Source organism: Podarcis gaigeae (genome assembly GCF_964106915.1).
Source record: "Podarcis gaigeae genome assembly, chromosome: 12".
Lineage (NCBI taxonomy): Eukaryota > Metazoa > Chordata > Lepidosauria > Squamata > Lacertidae > Podarcis > Podarcis gaigeae.
Window position 1 is genome coordinate 56,069,661 of NC_139688.1, and position 14,363 is coordinate 56,084,023.

The 14,363-nt window shown below is 42.9% G+C and overlaps 1 protein-coding gene across 2 annotated transcripts in view; it reads right to left on the minus strand.

Annotated features, from left to right (window-relative positions):
* Positions 1 to 14,363, minus strand: part of AOAH (acyloxyacyl hydrolase) — a 94,625-nt gene that overhangs the window by 21,283 nt on the left and 58,979 nt on the right. For both annotated transcript variants that reach the window (XM_083706352.1, XM_083706351.1), the window contains exons 13-16: positions 10,683 to 10,774; positions 6,496 to 6,578; positions 3,816 to 3,852; positions 2,222 to 2,296 (exon numbers count right to left, since the gene is read on the minus strand). In XM_083706352.1, the coding sequence (XP_083562478.1) occupies positions 2,222 to 2,296; positions 3,816 to 3,852; positions 6,496 to 6,578; positions 10,683 to 10,774 (287 nt within the window). The remainder of the gene's footprint in view (positions 1 to 2,221; positions 2,297 to 3,815; positions 3,853 to 6,495; positions 6,579 to 10,682; positions 10,775 to 14,363) is intronic.

The window sequence follows — 14,363 nt, forward strand, 5'->3', positions numbered from 1 at the left end:
TGTCTCTCTCTTTGCAGAAGTAAACAATTTAGTTATAAAAGCAGTAGAATGCATACATGCATGAACCATTTAAATATACCAGAATGTACACATAAGCACTTGTGTGTCCTCACACCAATAAGATCCAGATAATTCTATCAAGGATGTTACACAAATTATAATTAAAATGTGCCCTGCATTTTACACCTGTTTAACTATCATGCTTTTTACATGCAGTGGTACCTTGGTTTATGAACTTAATCTGTTCTGGAAGTCCATTCTTAAACCAAAGCGTTCTTAAACCAAGTTATGCTTTCCTATAGTAGTGGGGGATTCAATTTACAAATGGAACACACTCAACAGGAAGCAAAACATGTTCTTATTCCAAGGCAAAATTCACAAACCAAAACACCTACTTCCGGGTTTGTAGCATTCTTTTTTTTTTTTTTTTTTGGCTTAAGGGTTTTTTTTTTAACATTTTTTTTATTGCTTTTTAAAAATACAGAAATACAGAAAAAAGAATAAAGAGTGGTTATAAGAAAAAAAGATATAAATAACAAATTTCCATATTCTTTTTCCATCTAACCTATAGGACTTCCCCACATCCTCCGAACCCTGCGTTCTCTGTCTTATAAAGCATCAGCAATTTGTTAACTTATTTCAAAACTTATTGTAACTTCCATTTTATCATGTTCCCTATTTTCAATTTTACTATCGCTCAATTCTTATATGTTTTATATTAAACACAATAAAGTTATTTCATTATTTTACCTCTGAATTCTTGTGTCTTAATTTTCATTCCATTAACTTACATTTGCTGAAGCTAGAATTTCCTGAAAGGTGCATTTTTTAACATTCATACAGCTTATAGTGTTTTTTCAAATAGTCCTTAAACTTTTCCCAGTCCTCCTCAGTTGTTTCTTCTCCCACGTCTCGGATTCTGCCAGTCATTTCAGCCAGTTCCATATAGTCCATCAACTGCGATTGCCATTCCTCCAGCGTGGGTAAATCTTGTGTCTTCCAGTATTTTGCAGTCAGGATCCTTGCTGCTGTGGTAGCATACATGAAAAAGGTTCTGTCCTTCTTAAGCACTCTCTGGTCCACCATGCCCAGAAGGAAGGCCTCTGGTTTTTTAGGTAAGGTAAATCTCAATACCTTTTTTAGTTCATTATGGATCATTTCCCAGAAGGCCTTCACTTTCGGGCAGGTCCACCAGAGATGAAAGAATGTCCCTTCCGCCTCTCCACATTTCCAACATTTGTTGTCAGACAGATGATATATCTTGGCTAACTTGACTGGGGTCATGTACCACCGGTATACCATTTTCATAATATTTTCCTTCAAGGCAGTGCATGCCGTGAATTTCAAACCGGTGTTCCATAACCTTTCCCAGTCTGCAAACATAATATTATGCCCCACATCCTGAGCCCATTTTATCATAGCGGATTTGACTGTCTCATCCTGTGTATTCCACTTAAGCAGCAAGTTATACATTCTCGAAAGTAGTTTACTTTTTGGCTCTAACAATTCAGTCTCTAGTTTCGATTTTTCCACCTGGAATCCAACTTTTTTATCTATTTTAAATACCTCTTGAATTTGCGCATAGTGCAGCCAATCTCGTACCTTAGTTTTCAATTTCTCCAAGCTTAGCAACCTCCAATTGTCTCCAGTTTTTTCAATTATTTCCCAATATTTAGGCCAATGGGCCTCCATGTTGGGTCTCTTACGTGCCTTGGCCTCCACCGGTGAGAGCCACCTCGGAGTTTTACTCTCCAATAAGTCTTTGTATTTTATCCAGACCCTCCAAATTGCTCTTCTGACAATATGGTTTTTAAACAATTTGTGCACTTTAGCCTTGTCATACCACAAATATGCATGCCACCCAAACGCATTGTCAAACCCTTCCAGATCCAGGACGTCAGTGTTCTCCAATAAAATCCAGTCTTTCAACCAGCAGAAGGCTGCAGATTCATAATATAGCCTCAAGTCTGGCAGGGCAAATCCCCCTCTTTCTTTCGCATCAGTTAATATCAGTTTGTAGCATTCTTAATCCAAGTTGTTCATAAACTAAGCTGTTCTAAAACCAAGGTACCGCTGTACATTCCCCCCTCCCCTGAGAAACCTCAATATTATTGTTTAGAGAACTATAATTTCTGGAGTTCTCTGGGAAGGGGGAATGACTATTAAATTAGTTTAAGTGTAATGGAGATATACCCAATGTTATACTTTCTTAAAACCTTACCCATTGCAGACGTCATTTCCAATCATTGAAAAGATAACTATTGCAGGCTTGTCAAACTGTTGACTCCTTGCCAAGCTGGAAATAAAAGATAAATGAAAACTCAGTCTTAAAATTCTACTCACAGCATGAACAATTCTCTCTGGGTTGTATCTAACTCAGAGCGGATCCAATGAAATCCATGGACATGTCTAACTGAGGTCCACTGATTTAAGTAGGTCTACTCTGAGTATGACTTAGATATATCCCTCTCTTTCCCTCTGTAACAACATACAGTACGTTCCTATTACACAGAACTTACTAATGCAATATAATTTTATAAGGGTTTATAGCAAATAGATGAGGCTTTAAGATCACACTGCTCATCAATATAATCAATGACAACTGGTGATGACAATGATAATAATAGAATCAAAGAATTATAGAGTTGGAAGGGATCCTGACAGTTTTCTACTCCAACCACCTGCAAGGCAGTTATTCTGCCCACAGCCATCCCTGGGTGGCCTTGAACCACCAACCTTCTGGTTAACAGCCAGACGCACTCACTCATTGTGCCATGGGAGGGACACTTAATTTTTCTTTAACATAGCAACTTCTCATAGTAAGCATGTGCTTACTATGTGCACTATGACATATACTATGACATATACACAGCTTTCCCAATAGGGACCTGGTAGGGTCACACCACCAGTTATAGGAGCCAACTCCTAGGGGCCAAGGGGTCTTTGTCCCCCAATAAAGTATTTGTGGGGCCTGGGGGCCTCCAAGGTTGACGGGCATTATCATACCCCATTGTTCTGCCTGGACACTGAGGTCCAGCGCTGAGGGCCTTCTGGCGGTTCCCTCCCTGCGAGAAGCCAAGTAACAGGGAACCAGGCAGAGGGCCTTCTCGGTAGTGGCACCCACCCTGTGGAACACCCTCCCACCAGATGTCAAACAGAACAACAACTACCAGACTTTTAGAAGACATCTGAAGGCAGCCCTGTTTAGGGAAACCCAGCCAGATGGGTGAGGTATGTATGTATGTATGTATGTATGTATGTATGTATAAATAAATAAATAAATGTGCACCATGTCATGTGGTTGATTATGTGGGGTGGGGCTTACCTGCCCCCCCAATACTTTATTCAAGTTGGCACTGCTGCCATCTAATTCAGTATTGTCAACTGTGTGATACTCCAGGGATTCAAGCTGCAGCTTTTCTCGGACTAACCTGGAGATTCCAGCGGTTGAACCTTGTTCCTTCTTCAGGCAAAGAAGTTGCTCAACCACTGAGCTGTAGCCCTTCCCCAAATAGATTTAGGCAAAGGAACTCTCAAGCTACTTCAGAGATGAAAACCACTGGTTTGGATGGCTTTAACATATTAGACATTAAAACATTAACTATGAAAAGGACTGGACAAATTCATGGAGGATACATCAAGCAACAACTATTGTCATGTTAGCCAAATGGAATCTCAGCCTCTGAATGTTTGCATAATGCATCTGGGCTTTCAAGTAGCAAAGTCATGGTGGTGTAGCTGGGGCCTTGCATTGTCCTGCAGCTAGCTATTTAAACTATGGATCAAAGAGTTCAAATCCCCCATTAACTATTTACCTCTTTACAAGCTCTAGGACGTTTTGAGAAGAGCCACCTAGATGATCAAAGGCAATGAATAAAAGAGAATTTAGCACAGCTTAAGTAATAAGACTTGTAAAAGGCATGAAACATCCAATGAAATAAGGTCCGCTTGAAACTGGTGAGATTTGAGTGAATTGTGATTAACTTTGGGGGATCATGTACTATTTCACAACTGAAGGAAGCCAACTTCCCATAACCTACTAGGCTTCTCAGGCAGTAACCCAGATATCCCTTCCAGCAGCTTCACATCAACCAGGCAAGCAAGCGGTAAGGCTGCACTTTCTCCTTTCCCCAGGTCACGTGACCCATCTCTCCCCAGCGGTTATGCAGAAAACCCAAAGTACTGCTGACTATGGCAGACAGGGAAGGCAGATGGAAGGACCTGAGAGAATCAGTTGAGAGAAACTATGGTGCCTCAGTTCACAGTAAACCGACGATACAGGGTAGAATCTACCCCTTTCCATTATAATTTACCAGCCTGTATCACATTGACCGTAATAAGCAGTCTCTGATTATCAGCTTTTGGAAACAAAAGCCCCAAGTTGTCCATCACCTATTCTCAAGGCACATTTTTGCATCTGCAAATGTATTTTGCTACCTGCATCCAATTATTTTGCTGAAAAGCCATGCCATGGCAAACATGATTAATACCAATTGCCCTAGAAGGCCTTGAACGTTTGCAAGTCAGTCATGGATGAACAGATGGGGAGGTAGCCAGCCAGCCAGAAGCCTGGCAGGGAATGAGAAAAGATACTGCTAGACTTGTATGCTAGAACAGTCTGGCTGTGAACTGGCCTTATCTTATTGTTGAATGAACCTTTTGCTCCTCCAAACCATAAAGAAAAAAGGACTCCTGACAGTTAAGTCCAGTCGTGGCCAACTCTGGGGTTGCGGTGCTCATCTTGCTTTATTGGCCGAGGGAGCCGGCGTACAGCTTCCGGGTCATGTGGCCAGCATGACTAAGCTGCTTCTGGTGAACCAGAGCAGCGCACAGAAACGCCGTTTACCTTCCCGCCAGAGTGGTACCTATTTATCTACTTGCACTTGGACGTGCTTTCAAACTGCTAGGGACATGGGTGGCGCTGTGGTCTAAACCACTGAGCCTTGGGCTTGCTGATCGGAAGGTCAGCGGTTCAAATCCCCGTGCCAGGGTGAGCTCCCGTTGTTCAGTCCCAGCTCCTGCCAAACCATAAAGAAGATATAACAATTTAAAGTTGCAAAGAAACTCCAGGTGAACTAGGATTCCCCAAGGCAGCCGAGATTAAGACAACGTTTTCCTGCTTCCAATGGTACTCAATGGCTGCTGTGAAATATCTGCCTTCCTAATGTTCAATGGGCCAGAACATTCATTAACAGTTACATTATTCGGATCCAAGACAAAACACATCATCACAGAATGTGATAAAAGTACAGGTGAGAAACCTTATCCTGAGACGTGGGGAAATGAGTTCAGGAAGCGGCTCCCCATACATCTCACATGCTAGGAATACATGAACAGCTGAAGGCACCTTGTCCCCGAATACCCTGGAATGAGCTGAAAATAATCAGGCGGAGGACAGGCTTTCTATCAGTGAAGACTAGCTGATCATTCTTGGAGCTTATATGTGGTTATTTGCAGCTCAAGCCATATGTATCCAGGGTACAGCGTTTTCAATAAGCAGAAGGCTGCCTGTCTGAGGTGTTATACCTTGTTTCCTGAACTATCAAGCGGCATGAATTAATTACAAGAAAAATCTGTCCCAGCCAGTGCATCTATATTTGGAAGAATGAGAAGAAAACGCACCCACTTTATGTTGCTGAAGAAGATGCTGGTGTGTCCAGTCACTTCAATGGGAATGTTTTAGTATGAGTACCAGTGTCTGTTAGGACGCGGTTGGTGCTGTGGGTTAAACCACAGAGCCTAGGGCTTGCCGATCAGAAGGTCGGCAGTTCGAATCCCCGCGATGGGGTGAGCTCCCGTTGCTTGGTCCCTGCTCCTGCCAACCTAGCAGTTCGAAAGCACGTCAAAGTGCAAGTAGATAAAAAGGTACCACTCCAGCGGGAAGGTAAACAGTATTTCCGTGTGCTGCTCTGGTTCGCCAGAAGCAGCTTAGTCATGCTGGCCACATGACCTGGAAGCTGTATGCCGGCTCCCTCGGCCAGTAAAGTGAGATGAGTGCCGCAAACCCAGAGTTGGCCACGACTGGACCTAATGGTCAGGGGTCCCTTTACCTTTTACCAGTGTCTGTTACCACTATGTCCAGTGACATATTTGAATAATGATTCTAGGCAATGTGTTGTTGTTGTCTTTAATCCTGACTCCTAAGTATTTGTGTGTTTGCTAACAGTTAGCCAGCCAGCCAGCCATAGGAATATAGGATACCTTCTTAGATTGAGCCAGTGATTCAGTCTAGTGCAGTATTGTCTTTACTGAGTTGCAGTGACTCTTCAAGGTTTCAGACAGAGGTCTTTCCCAGCCCTACCTAAAGATGACAAGAATTAAACCTGGGCCTTAGCCTTCTGCATGCAGTTCTCTATGTGCCTTCCCTAGAAACAAGAATGATGAGGTTTCTATACTGCTCAATCTGCATTCCCCTTCCCCCAGCCTTGCTGTTCAACAGCTTCTACTCATGGTGAATGAATGTGCACCAGTGTGGGTGAAGAGCAAACAAGGTACCATTTTTGGAAATGTTCTGGTAATCTCGATGGTTGCAGCGGTTTCTTTTTCGTAAATATAGGTACAGCGACTCTGTCCAGCCTCTGAAACAAAGTTAACAGAACTCTGGTTTAGTGAAGGCATGGCATGCAAATAAAATATCAGATCAAGAATTGCAAAGATACGGTGCAGAGGACTTTCAGGTCATTTATTTGGGGAGAGGAGCTTTTATGACTAAATGGTCTTGATAGAACACCCCCATTTTAGCCTCATGGCAACACTGTGAGATGGGTTAGATGGCATGAGAATGACTTGCCCAGTGGCCAGTCCATGAGTTTCAGAGCTGAGCTGAAATACCTGGATTGATCACATGTTCATGTCCCTTTAAGAGGGGGAGTTACGTTTTCTTACCAAGTCGGGGTGGGGATCAAGTTTTGGGAGACAGCTCTGATCAGTCTACACTGGGAAGCAAGACAACCAAAGATGATTATTCAGTGTTGCAGTACTTTTGTAACATCTCCTGAAGAGGACAAATTCCTCTGTCAGCGCTGTTAGCAAACAAAAAAGGCACAAGGCCTGTGACCTGGGTGTTATTTACTGGAGTGATTGTTCATTCATTCCAAATGTGTGTTTGGCTCCAAAGCAAAAAAGCTAAATGGGATCTCCCTGAAAAGATCTGTTGTTGATTATATCGGGGGCTGCTAGCCCAAAGGCCTTTAACACTGCTGAGCTGCTGCACTTGCGCAATGAACTGAAAGCCAAGTTTCAGTTGTGGTTCATAAAGTTCAGTTGTGCTTTATCTTTGTTGCAATCTCACCTGCACACCATCTGCGTGGCAAAGAGCATAGTGACGCACCGTATTTATAAATGTTAGAACCACAAGTTATTTACATCTACAACTTACAAGCAAGGGTGCAATGTTTGTACATTTGATGTTTCTGGAAACTTCTTGGAGCAACTTCACGATTCCATTGTTATCCAAGGCTTACAAAGGGATGTTTGGAGGAAAAGGGTGCTATTAGTGGAAGGATATAAACCAAGTCTACTGCTTCCATTGGAAGAGCTGTACAATGGTGTGTCCAGCACAGCCAGAGTTTGGGCACAGTACACAAAACAATCTAGCTTCTGCATCACTCTGGTTCTCAACACATCACCTGAAATGAACCATGAGCAGGGACCATGGACAAGACAGGCACTACTGTCGCAGGCTGGACCTTCACTTATCCTTATTGGGGAGGGTCAATAAGTACAATAGGCTTGGTTGCTTATATCTCCCTTTGGGCATTATTATTAATTGTGAGATAAGGCAATAAGGATCCAGAAAGAACAGATGGCTTGTTCCCATTGAGGGAGGAGAAGCCTGAATATCTTCCAGAAATTGTATATAAGCATTTAGTGGGCACAAGTGAGCAGGGAATTACTAGGGGGTTATTTTACAGTTACTAATATTTTAAAGGTGATAAATTCATTGATTTTTAGATGCTGTGGGCAGTATTTTAGTAATGAGGCTCATCAACAAAAGGATCTCTGCTTGCACAACAGGAATTTCCTCCCTCTGCTTCCTGTGTGCACACACACCCTCCCCAAATCTGCTCCAGAGGGTTGGGAGAACCCCAGAACATATTTAGGGGGTGCATGAGAGATGAGAGGGAGATAACATTCCCTTGTGCAAGCAGAAATCCTTATGCTGAGAGAATGATTACTTCAGTGCTACACTGGATTCTACTTCAGTGTTGTTTTCTACCCTGAACCTTTAGGGCTATGGAGGCTTCAAAAAAATCTAGATAAAGACTCAAGGGAGGCAGAAAGGGAATAATTTTCAGGATGCATTTTTCAAGAAACAGAAAAGCTTAAAAGCACTGGTTTACTCCACTGATGGTTTTCTCCAACCAGTCAGGTGAACCCAGACTAAGCGATGTCACTGCTATTTCACATTGAGGCCAAAATGAGGGTGAAATGGTGAAGTCCAAATTGTAAAAGCTTTGCATCACTAAGACGTCTGGATCATCTTATAAATAGTTTCTTATATCTGACAGCCCCACTTCTTAGAAAGTATAAATAACTATTCTAGGTAAAGGTAAAGGTAAAGGGACCCCTGACCATTAGGTCCAGTCGTGACCGACTCTAGAGTTGTGGCACTCATCTCGCTTTATTGGCCGAGGGAGCCGGCGTACAACTTCCGGGTCATGTGGCCAGCATGACTAAGTCGCTTCTGGCGAACCAGAGCAGCACATGGAAACGCCGTTTACCTTCCCACTGGAGCGGTACCTATTTATCTACTTGCACTTTGACGTGCTTTCAAACTGCTAGGTTGGCAGGAGCAGGGACCGAGCAACGGGAGCTCACCCCGTCGCGGGTATTCAAATCTTCTGATCGGCAAGTCCTAGGCTCTGTGGTTTAACCCACAGCGCCACCTGCGTCCCTAGACAACCACAATTCCTAAACAAACAATAGAACATCTACAGTATTGGCCCAAATATAAGCCGTGCCCGCAAATAAGCCACACCTTTAAAATTCAGGGGGGGGAGGGAAGAAAAAAAGACAATACCCGAATATAAGCCACTCCCTTAAAATTCTGCAGGCACTCACACCTGTAAATGGCAAATGTAGAACAAAATCCTACAGGTACTAGAGAGGACCCACAAGTGGGTTAAACATATGTTTGTAGCACCGTAAATGCAAATAAAAAATCAATACTGCACTGTAAAATACGGGGAAAGAAATGAATGACATTAGAATTATGGTAATTGCACAACAGTCTCAAGCTCGCAAATCAGCAATAACAATTTATTTGTTCCATCTTACCGTATCTCTGTTTCCGCAGTGATATCGTAAAAACCAATTTTTTTAAGGTCACAAATTGAAGCTGCACTTTAACTTTTCATGGTCTGAATTTTTTTTTTTTTTGGGGGGGGGGAGTGTGGCTTATATTCAGGCCAATATGGTATATATGATCCTGTTTGTTCCCAATAAATCCTTCTTCACACAAAGAATGAAAAACCTAGCTTTTTATATGATTGAAAAGGAGATGGGGGCAAACAGTATTATGAACTAAGAAAGATAAATTGCCCAGGAATCAGGAGTTTATGGAACATTAACAAAACTGCCTTAGCAATTGCAAAGAAGTAATTAGGAGACAGTTGAACCAAGGAAACCTTGTCTCTAAACATTGCTTAGTCATCTTAGACAAGTGGACAGATTTGGGAACAGAAGGAATAATAGATCCTACAGATTAAAAATAGAGGGTATTTCAGAACAGTGACATTGGGAAAGAACATCAGGATGAAACAAATGGAAAGTAATTAAGTTGGAGCTGAATTTTGAAGGTAATTACTCTTGGGAACGAAAACTACCATTTGGATGAAAACCACTAATTTAAGCTGCCATACTTTGTTTAAGCAGGGTCAGAATTGACATGTGGAAAAAAGAATGGACAAATCTGTCAATTTCAGCTTTGCTCAGCTTCTCATTTCCCCAATCTTAAGTCTTAATCACATTTCCACACCACTTTGTGATTTTTCTTTAAGCCCTCATGAAAATTCGGATGTGTATTACTATATTATTATTATTATTATTATTATTATTATTATTATTATTACTACTACAACCCCACCCACCGTTCACCAGCGGATTCCAGAGTGGATTACAAGAATCTGAAATGAGTAATTGACCTTTTGTGACACACCACTCCAAAGTGATTGTTTTTAGAGGCTTACAGAAGGACCATGATTTGACTAAAAATGTGGAGTCAAGGGGCTGAAGCTTTTGGATTTCATTAAGAATTCCCCTCTACTATCTCTCCAATAATTAAGAGGAGGGAGCTCATATTGAAAGAAACTGCCTGGGGGAAGGGAGCTGCAGCGACAAAGACAGTGAGTTGGGGAAGAGAAAGCACACACACACAAACGCCTGCAGTCCAGCTGTGCATCCCTTTAAAACATAGAGTCCCACCCTTGCTTTCGCTGGGACATGGATCTCTGTGCTGCTGTTGTGTTGTTTGGGCTTGAAGGTAAGTATGAAGGAAAAAGAAGAAGAAAGTTTGGTCTGGAAACCATGAAACAATGTGTTATTATGGAATGGGAGGATCATAATTTTTAGGAAACATCAGAAGCAGAGGGCACGGCAACACTCCAGAACTTCCATCTGAACACAAAACATTTTCTCCACAACCATCCATTCCTGAGATTCTGGTGACTTTGCTTACACACCCGATTGTGGAGTTGAGGAATCCGGTTGCTCCAGAAAACTGAGGCCAGTCGAGCTCATCGGCAAAAGCCTCAGGAAGGTTGGAAAATGCCTTCTATAAAAGAGATTAAGAAATCAGGATGGGTTTTATTTTCTATACTTGCCCTTCACCCAATCGCCTCATGGTGGGTTACAATAATGGGCTTCCATGCCCAGAACATTGGCAATAAACTTGATTATTCTTTTCATACTCGCTTTTAATGTAATATGAAGTTCAAGCAGTTTAAATACAGTTAATAGGACACAGCTATAGGTCATAAACAAATTAGTTATCAAGGATTATAGATCAGACATGTAAAATATATGTATTTCTTTTTGGGAGGAGGACTTAATCACAAACCCCTTCCCTTGAGATTTTATTCCTAGAGATCAGCTACGTCTATCAGCTACTATCCAATGGGTGGGTAACCTTTATTGTTTTTTCGGGCCAGATCCTTATCTGGCTCCACCCCTATAGGGCTCTGGGAGGAGCGGTGTTTGCTACACAGCATGGCTATGGCCCTTCCCAGAGGGCTACCATTTTCCTGTGGAACTATGTTGGACCCTCTATTTTGAGCAAGCCTGGGTTGCATGGCCAATCAGGTCAGGGACACAGGGATTGTGCCCTGCCTGCCCCAGCCATATTCAAGATGGCAGCCAGATGCAGACCGCCCTCTTTGCTGACTGTTGCAGGATTTTCTACCCACCCAGTCTGTTAGGGGCCCACCCTGACAGGGGCGAGTTGGCGAAAGGACCTTGATATGGTTTACTTGGTTGCTGCATTTGGGGCCAGGGATGGATTTCCCCCTGCAAGCAAATTAGCCAGCCTGCAGCTTTCTGTCTACCTCATAGAAACTTTCACAACTCTGGTAGAAAAGGCACTGGGCTGGATCCTTAGTTGTGTGGGTAACCCCGTTAAAGGAGTGACTCTGTCCGGGAGTCCACACAGGGACTGATGGGCCAATACACCTCTCCCAATGGCAGCCTGTGTGGGGTCATGGCACTTAATTCCCCAGTCGACCTCACTGCTGAATACACGCCCAATGCCTTAGACAAACCTGCTCTTACCTGTAATCAATAAAGTTGTGGCCTAATTCAACCCAATACCAATCTCCTGTGTTCATTTTATTGGTCCTCCCCACACCAGCCGCGGACATCATTCGCCTGTGGCGGCAAATAGCACAGTGCTTTGTGTTTTCCAGTACAGTGGTACCTCAGGTTACATATGCTTCAGGTTACAGACTCCACTAACCCAGAAATAGTAACTCAGGTTCAGAACTTTGCATCAGGATGAGAACAGAAATTGTGCACCGGCGGCGGCAGCAGCAGAAGGCCCATTAGCTAAAGTGATGCTTCAGGTTAAGAACAGTTTCAGGTTAAGAACAGACCTCCAGAACGAATTAAGTACTTAACCTGAGGTACCACTGTACTGAGTCTTGGCATTTAAGCTAGATTTCAGGGCTCAGCTTAGACCCTAGCAACCAAATCTGGTTCCTGGACCTGAGGTTCCCCACCTTGGCCACAGCTTCCTGAGTCCCGCAGATTAATCAGGATCAGGGGAAAGGAGGGCTGGGAAGGCTGAGATCAGAGCATGGAGGTAGGTTTAAGCCTTGAGAACTTAGCATCGCTTCAAAATACTGTATAAGGCATTTGCAACACAGAGAAAAATACTTATGGAGAAGTTGAAAAACGTGAACATCCAAGATTTACAAAAGAAATGCTGACACAATCTAAAACGCTAGCTTGAGCACATCACTTTCATGCTTCATTGTCATTACTGTCATTATCCTGAGTATTGTTACCACATTTATTAGGCATGATCATCTCAATTATCACTGCCTCTGATTTATTATGCTCATCCCCTGCTCTGTCATCAGTGTGATTCCTATAATCATTTTTTTTTCATAAATCATTAACGAAGAAAAACAACAGCCAGTCTCGAATATTTAAATCAGTTAAGGCTTTCCAAAGAGAAAATTAAAACTGCAAACAATGTGGCTTTTAATTTGAATGCTGCCCACAATGCAGCAATAATTATTGGTGCTGAATATTTACTTTTAGCATTGCAGTTTCCCCTCCCAAGTTCCCTTCGAAGTTTTCAATAAGCCACTTGGGTAGTTCCTTTCTCTCTCTCTCTCTCTCTCTCTTGGAAGAAAATCAATAGCACTTCTTAAGCCATCATGTGGTGGTCGTGGGCAGAAAGTTGCTTTACCTAGATGATTAGCAGTAGATTGGCAACCATTTCTGACTCCCAACTGTATAACAAAAAGTAAAATTGCAAGTAAACAAAAACACTCTGCCTTGGCTTGCCTTAGGCTAATCCCTTAGTGTCTCTCACCCGTAAAATATGAACATTAATTGCTTGTTGTCAACCAGGGCTTTGCATAGTTCTGCTGTCTGATTTATTTATTTTTTTTACTTTAGACAAATGGAATTTCACAGAAAGAACACTTGCTGTGCCCTTTCCCCCCTGAAACCCCTCAAAAGCCTTTGTGGAGGGCTGAGTGGTGTCTCTTGAACATGTTATTCAGATGGTTAATAATGGTGGTTATGGGACAGTTGATTTCTCCAGGCACAAGGTGGCTATGAGCTTATTGCTTGTTATTGACCTGATTCAAACTGAATAGGGCGCCCCAAGAAAACACAGCTTGCACATAAACAATTTGAGAGCACCTTCCTGCATCTTTTCCTTGTCTCATACATTTGGCTGCAGAGGAAACATCATGGCCTCTTGAATGACAGACACTTTTGTTTTCCAAACCAGAGGGGCGTAAGGGTTCTCTTAATGTTGGCTGAAGGGCTTCCCAGAAATCTGCCTTCTGCCTACGGCACTGTTGTCAACAGCTCCTGCAAATATTTATTACTGACCCTAATGATGAACATTTCACTAGCGATAAGTAGTAATTCTACTGTAGTCAGTACAGCAGAAGACAAGAACACCTGAGATGAGAACAGAGGTGTGATTACTTGTGGGGGAAGCTATAATGGCCAAAAGACCCAGATACCTGAAAGACCACCTGCTTCCTCATACACCTGCCCAGACTTTGTAGTCATTGAAGGATGCCCCTTCTCTGAGATGCAGTATGTTCTGATTTGTGAGAGGACATTCTCAATAATGGCACCCCAATTCTGGAATGCCCTCCTCTCTGAAGCACCAACACTGATGGAGCTTTGGCACCAGGTAAAACCGTAGATATTTCAACCAAGCATTTGGTTAAATTGGTGCCCCCCACCTCTTGGCTGCTGTAGTTACAGTGTTAGTATATTGTCTGCTTTCACATTGTTGTTGTTTAGTCGTTTAGTCGTGTCCGACTCTTCGTGACCCCATGGACCAGAGCACACCAGGCACTCCTGTCTTCCACTGCCTCCCGCAGTTTGGTCAGACTCATGTTTGTAGCTTCCAGAACACTGTCCAACCATCTCATCCTCTCTCGTCCCCTTCTCCTTGTGCCCTCCATCTTTCCCAACATCAGGGTCTTTTCCAGGGAGTCTTCTCTTCTCATGAGGTGGCCAAAGTATTGGAGCCTCACCTTCACGATCTGTCCTTCCAGTGAGCACTCAGGGCTGATTTCCTTAAGAATGGATAGGTTTGATCTTCTTGCAGTCCATGGGACTCTCAAGAGTCTCCTGCAGCACCATAATTCAAAAGCATCAATTTTTCGGCG